Raw genomic sequence first — 18509 nt, forward strand, 5'->3', positions numbered from 1 at the left:
TCATGCCTCTCACCTAGAAAATAGTTGGCTGAGGATGTAATCTGACAAGTTGGGACACTTTGACAGCCATTTAGGACTCAGAACTGGCAAAAACAACACGAAAAGACACTTAGTCCCCCTCGCCCCCCCACCCTGTTTCTTCACGAGCAATATGAGACATTTTTCATCTAAATGGGAATATATGAACATCCTAGCAGTTGGCATCCTAATGACAGCAGACATTGTACAGTAAGTGATGTTTTATTATGTTGGTTGGCTTTTATGAAGTCTGCTGTGAGCAGTAATCAGTGATGAAGATTTAAAAAAAAGCAAACGTCATGATGAGTTTTTGAAATTATTGCGCCGCATTTGCTTAAAATGATCAAAATACGTGAATATTAAATGTTATTATAAATAAATAAATTACATATATACTTAGATCATGTATAAAAAAAACCTTAATGAAGGTGTTTGGATCTTTTTAAGGGCCTTATGGGCAGAATTGAGCAGCTCCCTTAAACTTCATTGTAACCAGACTATTGATCGCATTTTTTTATATTTAGATTGCTTTATAACTTCCATTGTCATGTCTTTCATAATGATTGCGAACGACAGTTCCCCTTTAACATGACCTTACAAAGCCTACAGTTAGGTCTTAAGAGACATATACATAGCACAACAAATCACTTTTTTGAAAATAAAGAAATACATTTTCCTCTGTAGAATTTAACCAAATAAAACACTTGTGGAAATTACACAAGAATTTAGTAACATGTGATATGAACTCATTACATGCAAAGTGAGACATGTCAATTCTTTATTATAAGTTTGATGATTATGGCTTACAACTACTGAACACCTTGAATTGAAAATCTCCAAAAATGCTTGGTTTTACAGCCTGTTAGCCATGATCATCAATATTTGAACACCAGCTGCTGGACTAGATGTGTCCAATCTAAGTCTAAGACTAGATGTAACAATCTAAGTCTAAGACTAGATGTAACAATCTAAGTCTAAGACTAGATGTAACAATCTAAGTCTAAGACTAGATGTAACAATCTAAGTCTAAGACTAGATGTAACAATCTAAGTCTAAGACTAGATGTAACAATCTAAGTCTGAGACTAGATGTAACAATCTAAGTCTAAGACTAGATGTAACAATCTAAGTCTAAGACTAGATGTAACAACCTAAGTCTAAGACTAGATGTAACAATCTAAGTCTAAGACTAGATGTAACAATCTAAGTCTAAGACTAGATGTAACAACCTAAGTCTAAGACTAGATGTAACAATCTAAGTCTAAGACTAGATGTAACAACCTAAGTCTAAGACTAGATGTAACAATCTAAGTCTAAGACTAGATGTAACAATCTAAGTCTAAGACTAGATGTAACAATCTAAGTCTAAGACTAGATGTAACAATCTAAGTCTAAGACTAGATGTAACAATCTAAGTCTAAGACTAGATGTAACAACCTAAGTCTAAGACTAGATGTAACAATCTAAGTCTAAGACTAGATGTAACAATCTAAGTCTATGAGTAAGAACTGATGAAGCCTACTAGGATGAGAGGCCAAACGTCTTCCAAGACAAGCAAACAGTCCAGTTGTGATGGATTGAATGCCCTGAGATGACAATGACCTGATGACTGAGAACATTCATAGACATTATTCTACCTTATTCCAGCTTTTTATTTGTCCAGCTTCTCCAAGCACATTTCTCAACTGTTTAAAAGACCAACATGTTTTGCTGAGTCAGGAGAGGTGTTGTACAATGCTGCAGGATTAATCCTTATTGAATTGACATTTAGAGTTGAATTACTGCAATGCCCTGACTACAAGAGGCTGAGATTCTATTTTATTTGTTTTTCTATCGTCCCCAGCATTTGAGTGATGGACATGTTTGCCTCTAATCATTTTCGGGCTCTCCCAATCAAAAGTGTTTACAGGAAACCGCAAGTTTGTGTGCAGTCAGTCAAAAAATATATGTATATATATTTATGTATATGTATATGTATGTATGTGTACATATTTATCCATCCATCTTCTTCTGCTTATCCGAGGTCGGGTCGCGGGGGCAGCAGCCTAAGCAGAGAAGCCCAGACTTCCCTCTCCCTAGCCACTTGGTCCAGCTCCTCCCGGGGGATCTCGAGGCGTTCCCAGGCCAGCTGGGAGACATAGTCTTCCCAACGTGTCCTGGGTCTTCCCCGTGGCCTCCTACCGGTTGGATGTGCCCTAAACACCTTCCGAGGGAGGCTTTCGGGTGGCATCCTGACCAGATGCCCGAACCACCTCATCTGGCTCCTCTCCATGTGGAGGAGCAGCTGCTTTACTTTGAGCTCCTCCCGGATGACCGAGGTTCTCATCCTATCTTTAAGGGAGAGACCCGCCACCCGGCGGAGGAAACTCATTTGGGCCGCTTGTACCCGTGATCTTGTCCTTTCGGTCATAATCCAAAGCTCATGACCATAGGTGAGGATGGGAACGTAGATCGACCGCTAAATTGAGAGCTTTGCCTTCCAGCTCAGCTCCTTCTCCACCACAACAGATCGATACAGCGTCCGCATTACTGAAGACGCCGCACCGATCCGCCTGTCGATCTCACCATCCACTCTTCTCTCACTCGTGAACAAGACTCCGAGGTACTTGAACTCCTCCACTTGGGGCAAGATCTCCTCCCCAACCCGGAGATGGCACTCCACCCTTTTCCGGGCGAGAACCATGGACTCGGACTTGGAGGTGCTGATTCCCATCCCAGTCGCTTCACACTCGGCTGCGAACCGATCCAGTGAGAGCTGAAGATCCTGGCCAGATGAAGCCATCAGGACCACATCATCTGCAAAAAGCAGAGACCTAATCCTGCAGCCACCAAACAAGATACCCTCAACACCCTGACTGCACCTAGAAATTCTGTCCATAGAAGTTATGAACAGAATTGGTGTACATATTTATTTATATGTTTCGGGGGTTTCGGTTTGGTTTGGAGGTGTACCGAATGAGTTTCTAAGCTAAAGTGTTAACAAGCTGCTTTGCTTCTTCTGCCTCTGTCTCAGCAGCCAGCATTGTCCCACCCACACAACCATCTGATTGGTTACACACAAAGCGGTAACAGCCAATCAGCAGTGCGTATTCAGAGCGCTAACAGCCAATCAGCAGTGCGTATTCAGAGCGCTAACAGCCAATCAGCAGTGCGTATTCAGAGCGCTAACAGCCAATCAGCAGTGCGTATTCAGAGCGCTAACAGCCAATCAGCAGTGCGTATTCAGAGCGCTAACAGCCAATCAGCAGTGCGTATTCAGAGTGGTAACAGCAATCAGCAGTGCGTATTCAGAGCGCTAACAGCCAATCAGCAGTGCGTATTCAGAGCGCATGTAGTCAGCGCTTCAGCGTGGAGCAGATAGGTGTTTAGCAGGTGAGCATAAATGGTAAATGGTAAATGGGTTGTACTTGTATAGTGCTTTTCTACCTCAAAGCGCTTTGACACTATTTCCACATTCACCCATTCACACGCTGATGGCGAGAGCTGCCATGCACGGCGCTAACCAGGCCCATCAGGAGCAAGGGTGAAGTGTGTTGCTCAAGGACACAACGGACATGACGAGGATGATAGAAGGTGGGGATTGAACCAGTAACCCTCAGGTTGCTGGCACAGCCACTCTCCCAACTTCACCAAGCCGTCCCCACCGTTTAAAAAAAATTGTTCTTTAAAAAAAAAAAAAAAAAGATTTATCGATCTACTTTACTGCTCGTCCTCGTTTTCTTGGCCTGAAACTTTGGAGCAGTCGCCTTCGAGACGATCAGGCAGCGGACTCTCCCCAAATGATAATAAACACCTCCCAGTCAACTACTAGTAACATCACTATGAGCCCGTTGACCTTCTAGAAACTTCAACTGCAGCTCAGCTCGCTCGCAGTCCTGCCTTGAGGTGAAGGCTAATTAGCTTTTAGCGTAGCGTTAGCTCATTTTGCGGTGTGTGTGTGTGTGTGTGTGTGTGTGTGTGTGTGTGTGTGTGTGTGTGTGTGTGTGTGTGTGTGTGTGTGTGTGTGTGTGTGTGTGTGTGTGTGTGTGTGCCTACATGAACTCCATGGTGTTCAGGGATGAATAGTCTCTCCTATTGCTGTTGTACCATTTTTTCAGCTCTAGTTACATGAATCATTAGTAATGTAGCAGCCTAGTTTTGAATGGCAGGGTCCCTGCTATCACATGTTGATAAAAATATAACATTTACATAATAAAAATCAACTACAGGCTTCCCAAATGCTGTAATAAATTAAGCATGATGAGTTGACTTGAAACTGTTTAATGTTGCACTTTGTAGAAGAATAGTTTTGTCATTTTTTGTCATCTGAGCAACAACTTGAGGCAGTTTAATGTTGATTAACGTGGGCAGAATTATTATAGTGTTCTCAATGTTAAAAGGATAAAGCCATTGTTTACAAATTTGGTAAATAAATAACCAAAACATTTATATTTTGTTGTTTTCTTACTGTACTGAAAATGAACTGAACCGTGACCTCTAAACCGAGGTACGTACCGAACCCAAATTTTTGTGTACCGTTACACCCCTAGTGTATATATGTATATATATTTATATGTATACATGTATATATATATATATATATATATATATATATATATATATATATATATATATATATATATATATATATATATATATATATATATATATATATATATATATATATATATATATACACAGTATGTATATATATATATGTATATATATATATATATATATGTATATGTATATATGTATATATATATGTGTGTGTGTATATATATATATATATATATATACATATACACACTCATATATACATATATATATATATATATATATACATACTGTGTATATATATATATATATATATATATATATATATATATATATATATATATATATATATGTATATGTATATGTATATATTAGGGGTGTAACGGTACACAAAAATTTCCGTTCGGTACGTACTTCGGTTTAGAGGTCACGGTTCGGTTCATTTTCGGTACAGTAAGAAAACAACAAAATATAAATTTTTGGGTTATTTATTTACCAAATTTGCAAAATCTTCCACCAAAAATATTTTTCTTAGTGTGATATTTGATGTGAAGTAATGGGAACCTTGGATAGGTCAATAATTAATCATAACATTGATTTTGATTCAATATTATGTTTTGAGCAATGACAGTTTGAAAGAAAAAAAACCAGCTTTGTTTTATTAGTCAACATTGCAACTTTTTCTAAATTACATTTAACCTTTAAGCTTTTTTATTTCACTTTTGTTATGTTTTTGTTTATTTGAATAGTATTTTTAGAATGTGCCGTGGGCCTTTAAAACATTAGCTGTGGGCCGCAAATGGCCTCCGGGGCACACTTTTGACACCCCTGCTATAGATAATAAAACATTAAATGTGATAAATCTATGGATAAAAAGCAGATGCGCGTTTATCATAACTCTCTCTCTCTCTGTCTCTGCCCCTCCCTCACCAATGCTGCTGTTTGTTTTGTTTTTAACCCCTTCTTAACCATGAACGTACATTGAAAATACACGCAACCCTAACTCAAAATGCCGGACATTTGAGGCATTTAAGAAACTCCGCCCTGACAGCTCCGCAAAAGAGGACATGTCCGGTGAAAAGAGGACGTATGGTCAGTCTATCCTAGCCCGTTAGCTGCTAGCATGCCGTGTGTTGTGCCTCGGTGTGCATTGTTTACACAACGTGCGTTACGCTACTTAATATGTCCGTGTGGAAACTCGTTCGGTACACCTACAAACCGAACCGAAACCCCCGTACCGAAACGGTTCAATACAAATACACGAACCGTTACACCCCTAGTATGTATATATATATACAGTACATACATATATACATGTGTGTGCAGTGTTTCCCACACATTCATTTATTTGTGGCGGCCCGCCACGAAAGAATTACGTCCGCCACAAATTTAAAAAATAAAATATATATATATATATTTTTTTTTTTGTCCTGTGCAGCTTCTCAGGCAAATCATGTAGTTGATGTAGATGCCCATATAGGCTGTTCACATTTACTTTACAAAAGAGAAGTGTAGGATACTTCTCTTGTTGCCTTATTTGTATTTGACCACTACTGTTTTCTGTTTATTTGTTACTGACTGTGGCAGGACACCTCTGCCTCTGTTTCACTTTATGTTGCTGGTAAATAATATGGTTGTAGTAGTAGGCTAAAGTTAAATTATTTAGTATGCACTAATTAAAGGGGCAGAGCTTTAAGAGACATTTTAGCTCTTATATTTTATAACATATATTTTTTGTAAGAACCACAATTTTTTTTTTGTGGTTCCACAATTAATAAATATATTTCAGTGAATAACCTATTGTTCAAATCTGTATATAAATATGTACATAAAGTGTTGTAATTATATTGTAAAATGGATGGATGGATGGACGGACGTTTAAAACAAAACTGTTATTATTAATTAGTAAGTATAAATTTTTTTGAGCCTTTTTAGAGAAAATCATATCATTGTAGTAAATTACGCAAATTACTCGATGATGTCATGGTGACCACGCCCATAGCCACAGGTATCTTGGCAGTTTATGGGAAACACTGGTGTGTATATATGTATATGTACATAAGTGTGTGTGTGTGGGTGTGGTAAATAAAAAGAGAATACAATGATTTGCAAATCCTTTTCAACTTATATTCAATTGAATAGACTGCAAAGACAAGATATTTCATGTTCGAACTGAGAAACATACTTTTTTTGTAAATAATCATTAACTTAGAATTTAATGGCAGCAACACATTGCAAAAAAGTAGTCACAGGGGCATTTTTACCACTGTGTTACATGGCCTTTCCTTTTAACAACACTCAGTAAAGGTTTGGAGTGGAATTCTTTCCCATTCTTGCTTGATGTACAGCTTAAGTTGTTCAACAGTCTCCCTTCTCATATTTTAGCCTTCATAATGCCTTCAATTACAATGGGAGACAGGTCTGGACTACAGGCAGGCCAGTCTAGTACCCACACTCTTTTACTATGAAGCCACGCTGTTGTAACACGTGGCTTGGCATTGTCTTGCTGAAATAAGCAGGGGCGTCCATGAAAAAGACATTGCTTGGATAGCAACAAATCAATCCATCAATTCCTTAATTGTCATTGTCATAATAACACTTAAGTCATACATGTCAACGAGATTTTGTTTGAGCTTTGTCTAGTGGCATAGAAACTGCATCGATGTGCAGGTTGACCATAGTTTACATTTAGCATTGTCAAGAAGATGGCGATAAGAGGGGAGTGGTGGGGGTGGGAACAGTTAGATGTCTGATGGGTGTTACGTCGATGTTGCAGCAATGCAATGTCCAGAGCACAATTATTGAGGTGGTGAAGAGTGAGGTATAAGATGGTCGGGGGCATTAAAGGGGCAGACTGTTCACAGCCTGGGGATACAGACTGTGAAACATTCTGGTGGTCCTGCTGGAATGGATCTATACCTCCTTCTGGGGGGTAGCAGGTTGAAGAGGCCATGTGCTGGGTGATGTCTGTCCTTCAGGATGTTGTGTACTGGCTTTAGGCAGCGAGCAGTGTACATGGCACTCATCTCTGGGAGTATCGTCCTTGTCATTTTCCCCGCCGCTTTAACCGCTTGCTGGAGGGCCTGTTGGTTCTCTTTAGTGCAGCTAGCAAACCACACTAAAAAACCGTAAGTTAGGACACTGCTGATGGCACAGTTGTAAAAGTTTACCATTGATTTCTGCGGGATGTTTGCGCATTTTAGTTTCCTTAGAAAGAAAAGACGTTGTTGGGCCTTTCCGACTGTAGAAGCCGTGTTAATGTCCCAGCATAGATCTTCTGTTATGTTCACCCCTAAAAAATGTAATTGTTTGACCCTTTCTACGACATTGTTACTAATTAAAAGTGGAGGGTGTTTTTTCTGCCCTTTCCCGCAGAAGTCTACAATTAGTTCTTTGGTTTTGTTAGTGTTAAGAAGCAAGTTGTTGTTGAAGCCAGCTGTTGCACTTCTGCACTGTATGCTGTCTCATGGTTGTTGCTGATGAGCCCAAGCACCGTCAGCAGACTTGACAGTCAGGTTGGATGTTGAAGAGGCTATGCAGTCATGTGTGAAGAGCACAGGGCTTAGCACACAGCCCTGTGGGGCACCGGTGTTGGTGGTGAGCGTGGCACAAATGTGCTCACCTATTTTCACAAACTGTGTGCGATTAGTTAAAAAGTCCAAAATTCAGTTGCAGAGGAAGGTGTTCAGACCAAGGTTGTGAAGCTTAGATCTGAGTCTGTTTGGCCTTACTGTGTTAAATTCTGAGCTGAAATGGACAAAGAGCAGTCTTGCGTAAGTGTTCCTAAGCTCAAGGGGCGGCGTGGCAAAGTTGGTAGAGTGGCCGTGCCAGCAATGGGAGGGTTGCTGGTTACTGGGGTTCAATCCCCACCTTCTACCATCCTAGTCACGTCCGTTGTGTCCTTGGGCAAGACACTTCACCCTTGCTCCTGATGGCTGCTGGTTAGCGCCTTGCATGGCAGCTCCCTCCATCAGTGTGTGAATGTGTGTGTGAATGTGGAAATAGTGTCAAAGTGCTTTGAGTACCTTGAAGGTAGAAAAGCGCTATACAAGTATAACCCATTTATCATTTATAAGATGTTCCAAGAGTCTATGGAGTACAATAGCGATGGTGTCTTCGGTCGATCGGTTCTCCCGGTACGTGAACTGATATGGGTCAAGGGATGGTGATATTGCCTTTTTAATACGTTCCATTATCAGCCTCTCCATGCATTTGGCAGGTATGGAGGTGAGTGCTACAGGTCTGTAGTCATTTAGGCATGAGATGTTAGCCTGTTTGGGGACAGGCCAACATGTTGCTCCAAAACCTGTATGTACCTTTCAGCATTAATGGTGCCTTCACAGATGTGTAAGTTACCCATGTCTTGGCCACTAATACACCCCCATACCATCACACATGCTGCCTTTTGCACTTTGTGCCTACAACAGTCCGGATGGTTCTTTTCCTCTTTGGTCCGGAGGACACGACATCCAGTTTCCAAAAACAATTTGTAATGTGGACTCGTCAGACCACAGAACACTTTTCCACTTTGCATCAGTCTATCTTAGATGAGCTCGGGCCCAGCGAAGCGTTTCTGGGTGTTGTTGATAAATGGCTTTGGCTTTGCATAGTAAAGTTTAAACTTGCACTTACAGATGTAGCGACAAACTGGACCTGGAGGTCGACTACTGCTATAAAGCGCTGCCAGCCGTCCATCACCCCGAAGGGGAATCAAGCGGTGGTGAAGGCGTGGGGTGGGGGTCGGGGTGTGTGTGTGTGTTGGGTGTGTTGATGTAGTGTCCATGGGCCTGGGGCAGTTCTGCATGCAAGCAAAATTTTGACTCCAGGTGTCGTTGAGGAGGGAGGGAGGTCAAAAGCATCCATCATTGAGGAGTCCTCGGGGGGATGTTTTCAGAACAGCCTACTCCTGCTGTTGCATCAAGGCCATTTGAGAGAGTCAAATCTAAGATTAGGATTTTGTTTTTCCGCGAACAGACATTACAATGGCTTGTCTGTTCTATTCCATGCCGGCCCTCATATCCAATTTTTCCCTTTCAACCAGCGTTTCCATGATGTGATCCATCTTGCGATTCAGTTCATAAATCGCCCCAGACTGTGCTCCCACAGCCCGGCCCAATCCTTCCATTGCGACGAACAGCCTTTGGGCTCCTTGCGCGGCTGCCGTCGTCTTACGAATTTGACGATACACCAGAGCAATACCCAGCCCAATCAGCAGGTGCCCCGCGATCAAGGTTCCAAAAAGTAGTTACTGACAGTGGTTTTTTGAAGTGTTCCTGAGCCCATGTGGCGATATCCTTTACACACTGATGTCGTTTTTTGATGTCACGTGCATTCAATGCTTGTTTTGGGCCTTGCCGCTTACGTGCAGTGATTTCTCCAGATTCTCTGAACCTTTTGATGATATTACGGACCGTAGATGGTGAAATCCCTAAATTCCTTGCAATAGCTGGTTGACAAATGTATATATATATATATACAGTCGTGGTCAAAAGTTTACATAACACTTGTGAAGGACATAATGTCATGGCTGTCTTGACTTTACAATTATTTCTACAACTCTTATTTTGTTGTGGTGTAGTGATTGGAGCACATACTTGTTGCTCACAAAAAACATTCATGATATTTGCTTCTTTTATGAATTTATTATGTGTCTACTGAAAATGTGAGCAAATCTGCTGGGTCAAAATTATACATACAGCAACATACATGATCAATTTTGGTGATGTAGAAAAGTTACAATCAAATCAAATTAGCTTCATGGCCTCTTAACTTCATGTGAGTGATTATGATTGATGACACCTGTTGACTTCTCTGAGCACATTTAAATAGGACTCATGTGATGCAGTCATTAGACTCGCTTACAAACGCCACAATGGGAAAGTCAAAGGAACTCAGCACGGATCTGAAAAAACAAATTATTACTTTAACAAGTCAGGAAAGAAGTCACTTGGAGCCATTTCAAAGCAGGTTAAGGTCCCAAGAGCAACTGTGCAGACAATTGTTTGTAAGTATAAAGTGCATGGCACAGTTTTGTCACTGCCACGATCAGTAAGAAAACGCAAGCTATCACCTGCTGCTGAGAGAAAATTGATCAGGATGATCAAGAGTCAACCGAGAACCACCAAAAAAGCAGGTCTGCAATGAATTGGAAGCTGCTGGAACACAGGTGTCAGTGTCTACAGTCAAGCCTGTTTTGCATCGTCATGGACTGAGAGGCTACCATGCAAGAAAGAGGCCCTTGCTCCAGAAGCCACACCTTAAGGCTCGTCTAAAGTTTGCTGCTGATCACATGGACAAAGATAAGACCTTGTGGAGGAAAGTTCTGTGGTCAGATGCAACCAAAATGGAGCTGTTTGGCCACAATACCCAGCAATAAGTTTGAAGGAGAAAAGGTGAGGCCTTTAGTCCCGGGAACACCATGCCTACCGTCAAGCATGGTGGTGGTAGTATTATGCTCTGGGCCTGTTTGGCTGCCGATGGAACTGCTGCTTTAAATGGGACAATGAAAAAGAAGGATTAGCTCCAAATTCTTCAGGACAAGCTAAAATCATCAGCCTGGAGGTTGGGTCTTGGGTCCAGTTGTGTGTTCCAACAGGACAATGACCCCAAACACACCTCAAAAGTGGTAAAGGAATGGCTAAATCAGGCTAGAATGAAGGTTTTAGAATGGCCTGACTTAAAGGTGTGGACAATGCTGAAAAAACAAGTCCATGTCAGAAAAGCAACACATTTAGCTGAACTGCAGCAATTTAGTGGTCAAGCAGAAGCTTGTGGATGGCTACCAAAAGTGCCTTATTGCAGGTCAACTTGCCAAGGAAGCAAATATTAACATTGCTGTATGTATACTTTTGACCCTCACATTTTCAGTAGACACATAATAAATTCATAAAAGAAGCAAACTTCATGAATGTTTTTTGTGAGCAACAAGTATGTGCTCCAATCACTACATCACAACAAAATAAGAGTTGTAGAAATGATTGACAGCCATGACATGATGTTCTTTACAAGTGTATGTACACTTTTGACCACCACTGTATATATGTTTGTGTATGTATATATATATATATATATATATATATATATATATATATATATATATATATATATATATATATATATATATATGTATGTATGTATGTATGTATGTATGTATATGTATGTATGTATATATTCTCTGTGAGCGCTTTGAGTATCTAATAATAGAAAAGCGCAATATAAAATCTAATCCATTATTATTATTAGTATATGTACTGTATCCCTCGAAGTTAAAATGTCTATTTTTTAAGTATAATTTATTTTCTTTGTTCATACATGACTTTAAACCTCTTTTTGCCGGCAAAGGGATCTGTGGAAGAGGATTCTTTGGCTCTGCTTCCGGCATCTCATGCTGCTGCTAAACAGTCCCAGGTCTGAGCTGTGCTTTGTCTGAGTGAAAGTCACCCAACCTGTTCCATCACTATTCACAGTGTTATGTTCTATTGTGCTATCTCCTTTGACTTGCTCAATGTACAGTAGCGTGTCCTATTCACTTTTTCCATCAACGCATTGATCATTTTAGTCAATAGTACAGTGGTACCTTAGTTTCTGTTAACAATACCTTCCAAAAGGTCTGGCAAAGGCCGAATTGTATGAAAATTTAAGATTTTTTTGTCAAAACATGTCAATCCAATTATAACGTTCCAGAAACCCACTAAGATTTACACAAAATACTTATTTTCAGAGGACAGTTATTGTTTTGAATGAAAAATAAATATAAATAACAAATTAATTGGTTAAATGACAAACTCAAGGTCCAGGTGCCAGATCTGACTCCCCCGCTCCATTTTATGTGACCAACAAAAACCTGGAAATAATCAATCAATACATCAATAAAGTACTTAATCTTTATTCAAAAATGTACTGCATGGAATTGCATATCTTCTGAACGTTATTATCTGATCATGCAACAAGATATTCCAAATATGTTTTGTCTTTAAAAAATAAATATCTGTTTCTCACCTAGATTTATGATTTTAAAGAAAGTTATCAATCTCGTAAAATAATCAATTGTGTTCAGTAATGATGTAATGAGACAATGATACATTTATTTTCATAGATAGTCACTGTTACAAGCAGCCACAACAGTAATGTGGTCTGCAATACAGAATGAGTTTGACACCCCTGGCTTTAATAAAAGTTTAACATCAAGTTGACCTTTACTTCTTGTTGGTAAAGGGAGGAGGAGCCACACAGACGCATCTTTTTGTATCTATGTGCTGGCACAGACAACTTTTTTGGCCTAGCGGTGGGTTATTTTGCAGTCATACTCGATGCAAAAAGCATAGACACTGCCTGAAGCCTGTTTGCTCAACATTCAGAGTTCTGCAGTGTGCCTGAACACCTAATCCCTCCAAATCACTTGGACAGCCAGAGAGCTTGATTGATCCTGCTTTGACACACATTGACTTGTGTGTATTCTATGAACAATTCAAACATATTAAGGAGAATGAAAAGGTTATCTGACCAGAATCTGTTCCAACTCTGAAGGATCTAGTATCCATGTTTCACAGAGACCAAGTGATGATGCGTAGGATTCTTCATATAGGCACTCACTTCCACAGAATGAAAAGGGACCACTTTGTTACACGCAATGTTTTGCCGTACAATAATCGAGACGGCATACGTAGCTTTTGTTCGTCCTTAGCTTAATCATACAAAAAGTGGGGTGTACAAAAACCGAGGTACCAATGTAATGTCAAATGTAATATTACTGTATTAATCCCTCACATCACTCTGAGGGAGCATGTACTGCACAAATGAAACTTTGAGTACACCACCATTGCATGATCCACCTTTAGCATGGAAATATTTGACTTGTCTTGTACACAAATGATGCCTTTGCCTTTGTCTTCTTGCCATTTAGGTAAAGACAGAAGAGCAGATAGCAACTGAGCAGGCTTGGTATGGTTCAGAGAAAGTTTGGCTGGTCCACAAGGAGGGCTTCTCCCTGGGTAAGATCATTTAGAAATAGTACCGGTACCTATGGTACCTGCATATAATACACACTTACTGTAGCAAAACCAACTTTTCTTATGGAGTAAAACTGTGGACATTTTTTATTTATGTTGAAGTCCAATGTTAATATGTCATTTTAAGGATATGTATCTATATAAACCCTGTAACATGAAATATTCTGGGATTTTGTAATGGGACCAAGATGCAACAACTGGGATTTTAAATTCACAGAGCAGTTTGCTCATGTTCATACGAGTGCAAAGCTGTATTTCAGTTTTCTTTACCAATGAATGGCAGTATTTCCTCAGGTTTATAGTTTTTGGCATGCAGGCACATTTTGGGGAGGACGGGTGGTTCCAGAAGACCACTGAGCGCAAGTGCACACATACTGTACACTCAAGCAGCTAGCATAGCTCAGTCATACAATGCATTTAATACAGCTATTCACTAAGGGTCCTATTCTCCTGTTTGTCTACATCCCTTTCTCCTTCATATTCTCCCATCTAACTTCTGGACACGCCTACCCTGCGTAAAGGTGAAGAAAGTGCATAAGATTTAGAATCAGAAATACTTTATTAATCCCTGAGGGGAAATTAACATTTGCAGCACAATCCCATTCAAGAGCAGACAAACATTACAGGGAGACAGAACAGGATCAAACATTACGGGGAGACAGAACAGGATCGCTGACGGGTCGGCCAACTTCTGGCGCCCCTTTACATAAAAGGAGAGAAACAGGTAAAGGCCAGGGAGGGTGGGGGGTTGAGAAAAAAAACAATTCAGTCTAAGCCTGGGCCCCTGGAGAGGGGTCCAGACTGAAGCTAAGGAAAAAAAAACTCATAGCCATAGCACACATAAACATGTGTGTAAGAGGGATACACCAAACTTTAAAGAACACAAAGGACATTAAATACATTAAAAGAGCAGAGCTGATGCAACCAGATATTTCTACATACAGCTACAAAAGTACAAAAAAAAACATATACACTGTGGTGGCCTCTGAGGTGTTCCACGCCATCGTCTGCTGGGTTGGGGGGAACATGGCCAGAGACAGGAGCAGACCCAACAAAGCAACCAAGAGAGCCGACTCCACCCTCGGCTGCCCACCAACTCTCAGCCAGTGTCCGGTCTGCATGGATGAGCGAGGATACGTCCGAGGTGTCCGATACCTGCTCATTCAAGCTAGTCCATCCCGGTCCTGTCTCCTCATCCGCATCTACTCCAGTCTCTCCAAACGGACTCTGGTGTGGCAGAGACCCAGCAGCTGGTCTCCATGGCCAAAAGGCTCCCGGGAGGCAGATCCAGAAGTTGACAAAAAACACGGCAGAAGTCAGGAAAGTGCCACTCCTTGTCACACAGTCCCAAAGGGTCCCCAACCAAAAGGAAAAAAACCCACATGAAAACAAGAGGGAAACTTCAGGAACACAAAAGGACGACACAAGAGCACAGAGCTCCTGCCACCAGCAGCCACTACAGCGGCGCCATCTTGGGGAAAAAACAAAAAGTCTGGAACAAAGGCAGACGGACTCATTACAAATGAGGCAGACTTTGCCATGGCGCCTTTTATGGCTGTGTAAAAATGATGGAACATGGCTTTTTTTAACACTTGTGAAGGTCATTGAAATTAGTGTAAAAGACAACACTCAATTTAAAAAGACTGTATCAATCCAGTGTTCATTTTATTGTCATCAACGACCTAATATCCCTTGACTAAAATAGGATGAAAACTAATCACAACAAATGCACGTTGACTAAAACGGACTTGACGGTTTAGTCGACGAATAAAAACGAGACAAAAATGTTGACAAAGACAAAATCATATTAATCATATTTAATTTGGTCTTTTTGCGGGTGTCACAATCTATCCAGTCACAGTAGCATGTGGGAGAGGGGCAAGGGGCTCAATCACTAAGACATACAAGCACAACTTGAAGGCAGTGTTTGGATTTTGCAATGGGGAACAAGACTGCATTAGGGGTGTAACGATAAACGCTAATAATAATAGTATTACCCTTTTGAAATACAATAGAACTTTTAAGGGTTGCTTGCATTGGGAAAATATTTGCTTAAGTGAAAAAAATTGCGCAGATTTTGGCCACGCAGAATTCTCCCCTTAACACAAGTGTGTCACTGTGCACGTTCATCCAAGATACGCAGCAGCCCTTAAAGGGGAATTTTGCCTATTGTTCACAATTATTATGAAAGACATGACAAAGGATGGATTATTTTTATTTTTTTTAATGCGTTCTAACTTGTAAATAAAAGTCAATAGAAGTCTGCTTACAGCGGAGCCAATGGGAGCTCCTCTATTTTGACCATAACATCCAATAAATAACCATTGATATTTAAATAATAATAATAATATATATAAAATTATATATATATCACAAATAGAGAAAAAGCTGACACGTTGTTACTATTAATGAACAAAAACATAAAAATGTGTCTTTAAATAGTTGGATAGCGTTTATTTATAGCCTTTTCATTAGACATTACAAATGACATGATTGCATTGCGTTCACATCCCAGTGTTAATTTTGTTGAGTAAAATTGTTTTCGTCTTAGTTATCGTCAACGACCTATTACCCCCTGACTAAAATAGGACGATAAGTCAAAACAAATGCAAGTTCATGAAAACAATAACAAAATGAATTGACAATTTAGTCAACAAATAAAAACGAGACGAAAATAATTGACAGAGACGAAATCCAATCATATTTGTTTTTGTCTTTAGGTGGGTTAGGACAAGTTAGGAACCTATCCAATCACAGCGGGGATCCAATCAGAACTACTACTTTGAAGACACGGTCTTTGGATTTAAAAAAAAACTTCCCTTTTATAAACTCACGGGCCACGGTGGACTTACTGGTGCCAGCTAACATAAAAACAAGTGACATTGTTAAAAACAACATACACAATGTCAACTTGTATAAACACATTACTGTCTGAGCAACAAAGTTATTCAGTTGTGCACATGATTGAACCTACCAGCTGTGCTCTTAGCATGGAATTATGATGATCAAGCTTTCCTCAGAGGAAAAGAGGCCAGGTGTTTTTATGGTGCGTTCAAGTACCGCTGACGAGTAGGACAGACACAACGCCCCCCAGAAGTGATACATAATTAGAATACATCCATTGAAATACATCTTAAAGTGCTCATGTACAAACAAATATTTGCAGTACACCAATAAAAGGTTAGCTATTAAAACAGATGTTTTTTTCTAACAGTGTGTCTATTTATGTCAGTTATGTTAAAAAGCTTTTTGAGCACTTTCCACAATAATTATGATAACCGTGTTCACAATAATTGTTATATGAAATTATCATATCATTACATCCTTATTCTGTATTTGAGACACTTGTGATTTAGGGCTATATAAATAAACATTGATTGATTGATTGATTACACACATCATTGCAATATGTCTTCTACCTTTGGAAGACATATAGCACTTTTGACCTTTGCAAGGTAGACAAGAAGACACGTTGTGAACCCTGAGGCTTCATTTTCTATGGTAAAAACACAACCACCTTGAAGAGCCACCTGCAGGCTCAGCAGGACATCTACGCAACAGTAAGAATATATGTAATGTGTGATGAGGTGGCGACTTGTCCAGGGTGTACCCCGCCTTCCGCCCGAATGCAGCTGAGATAGGCTCTACCACCCCCCCGACCCCAAAAGGGACAAGCGGTAGAACATGGATGGATGGATGGATGGATGGATTCCCAAATGACTCATACTGCACTGAATTGCTGCTGCTATTAAAGTCAGTAGAGAAGGAGCAAGACTACCACTACTTGTGTTGTACGCATTGGTGAGCTTGCCTGCCAATCTACAATAAAACTACTTTGTTTCTTCATGTGACCATTTTAGTCATGTATTATTCAACATTTGAAAACAATGCTTAATTTCATCTAAAACAATAACACACAACAAGGTTTAGTGGGAAATGTGAGATATTCATGGAGTGCAGGTCTTGTTGTGAATGTAGTTTTTGAGATGATCTGCAATAATAATGAATACAAGTGCTTTCAAGACAACTGCAGAGATGCGTTGTCCGCGATACTTTATATTTTAGTCCACAACATTTACGTAATTTTAGTTGACTTAAATTTTGAGGATTTTTGTAGACTAAAATACGACTAAAACTAAAATAATTTTTTGTCAAAAGAGTATGACTAAAACTAAATTAAAAACAGCTGTCAAAGTTAACACTGTTTTACCTAAGATAATGAGTAATGGTGATTTCAATATAGGTCTTGGCGATGATATCATCATGATTGATGATTGCGATTCATTTCAGTTCGATCCCAGTGATCAGCGGTTTGCATATTTCCTTGTCAAACATGTCTGCTAGAAGATACTGCAATAGTAGTCGTGCTAGATACTGTAAGTACTATAATACACCTCATGGAGCAACCTGGACACATCAGTGATTCTTCCGGGATCATAGGGTGTTTTCGGTCTTAATCCAACACCCTCACCCGGGTCAGTCCCTCGACTTGTGTCCAGGTAGCGCACTATGCCACATGTCCCCCCTCCGCAACCAGAGCCAACGTGAAGCCTTTTCAGACGCTTCCAAGATGTTTTTTATGGCTCTTCGCCTGTGCAGTCCACAAATCCCAAGGAGCCCCAGGACCCGGTGTAAGGACTTGCATGCAAAACCCATGCAGCCCACCTCAATAGGCTCGCAGCGGGCCTTCCACCCATTGGTCCGGCACTAAGCTACAAGATCTGCGTACTTTGCCCTCTTCCTTTCCTGAGCTTCCTCCATTCTGTCCTCCCAGGGGACAGTTAACTCAAGGAGCACCACCTGCTTGCTGGCTCCAGACATCAAGACCATGTCTGGCCAGAGTGTCGTAGTTGCGATGATGTCTGGGAATTGCAACTTCCTCCCTAGGTCAACCAGGAGCTGCCAGTCCCTTGCTGTTGTTAGCAGGCCCCCCTGGGTCTTTTTGGAT

The 18509-nt window shown here is 40.3% G+C and overlaps 1 protein-coding gene across 1 annotated transcript in view; it reads left to right on the top strand.

The window, feature by feature from the left end:
* Positions 1-18509, top strand: part of LOC133659096 (unconventional myosin-XVIIIa-like) — a 169335-nt gene that overhangs the window by 11594 nt on the left and 139232 nt on the right. Inside the window, exons 3-4 of the mRNA XM_062061832.1 lie at positions 11895-11960; positions 13456-13543. Of these exons, the coding sequence (XP_061917816.1) occupies positions 11895-11960; positions 13456-13543 (154 nt within the window). The remainder of the gene's footprint in view (positions 1-11894; positions 11961-13455; positions 13544-18509) is intronic.

The sequence above is a fragment of the Entelurus aequoreus genome, linkage group LG10 (assembly GCF_033978785.1).
Source record: "Entelurus aequoreus isolate RoL-2023_Sb linkage group LG10, RoL_Eaeq_v1.1, whole genome shotgun sequence".
NCBI classification, from domain to species: domain Eukaryota; kingdom Metazoa; phylum Chordata; class Actinopteri; order Syngnathiformes; family Syngnathidae; genus Entelurus; species Entelurus aequoreus.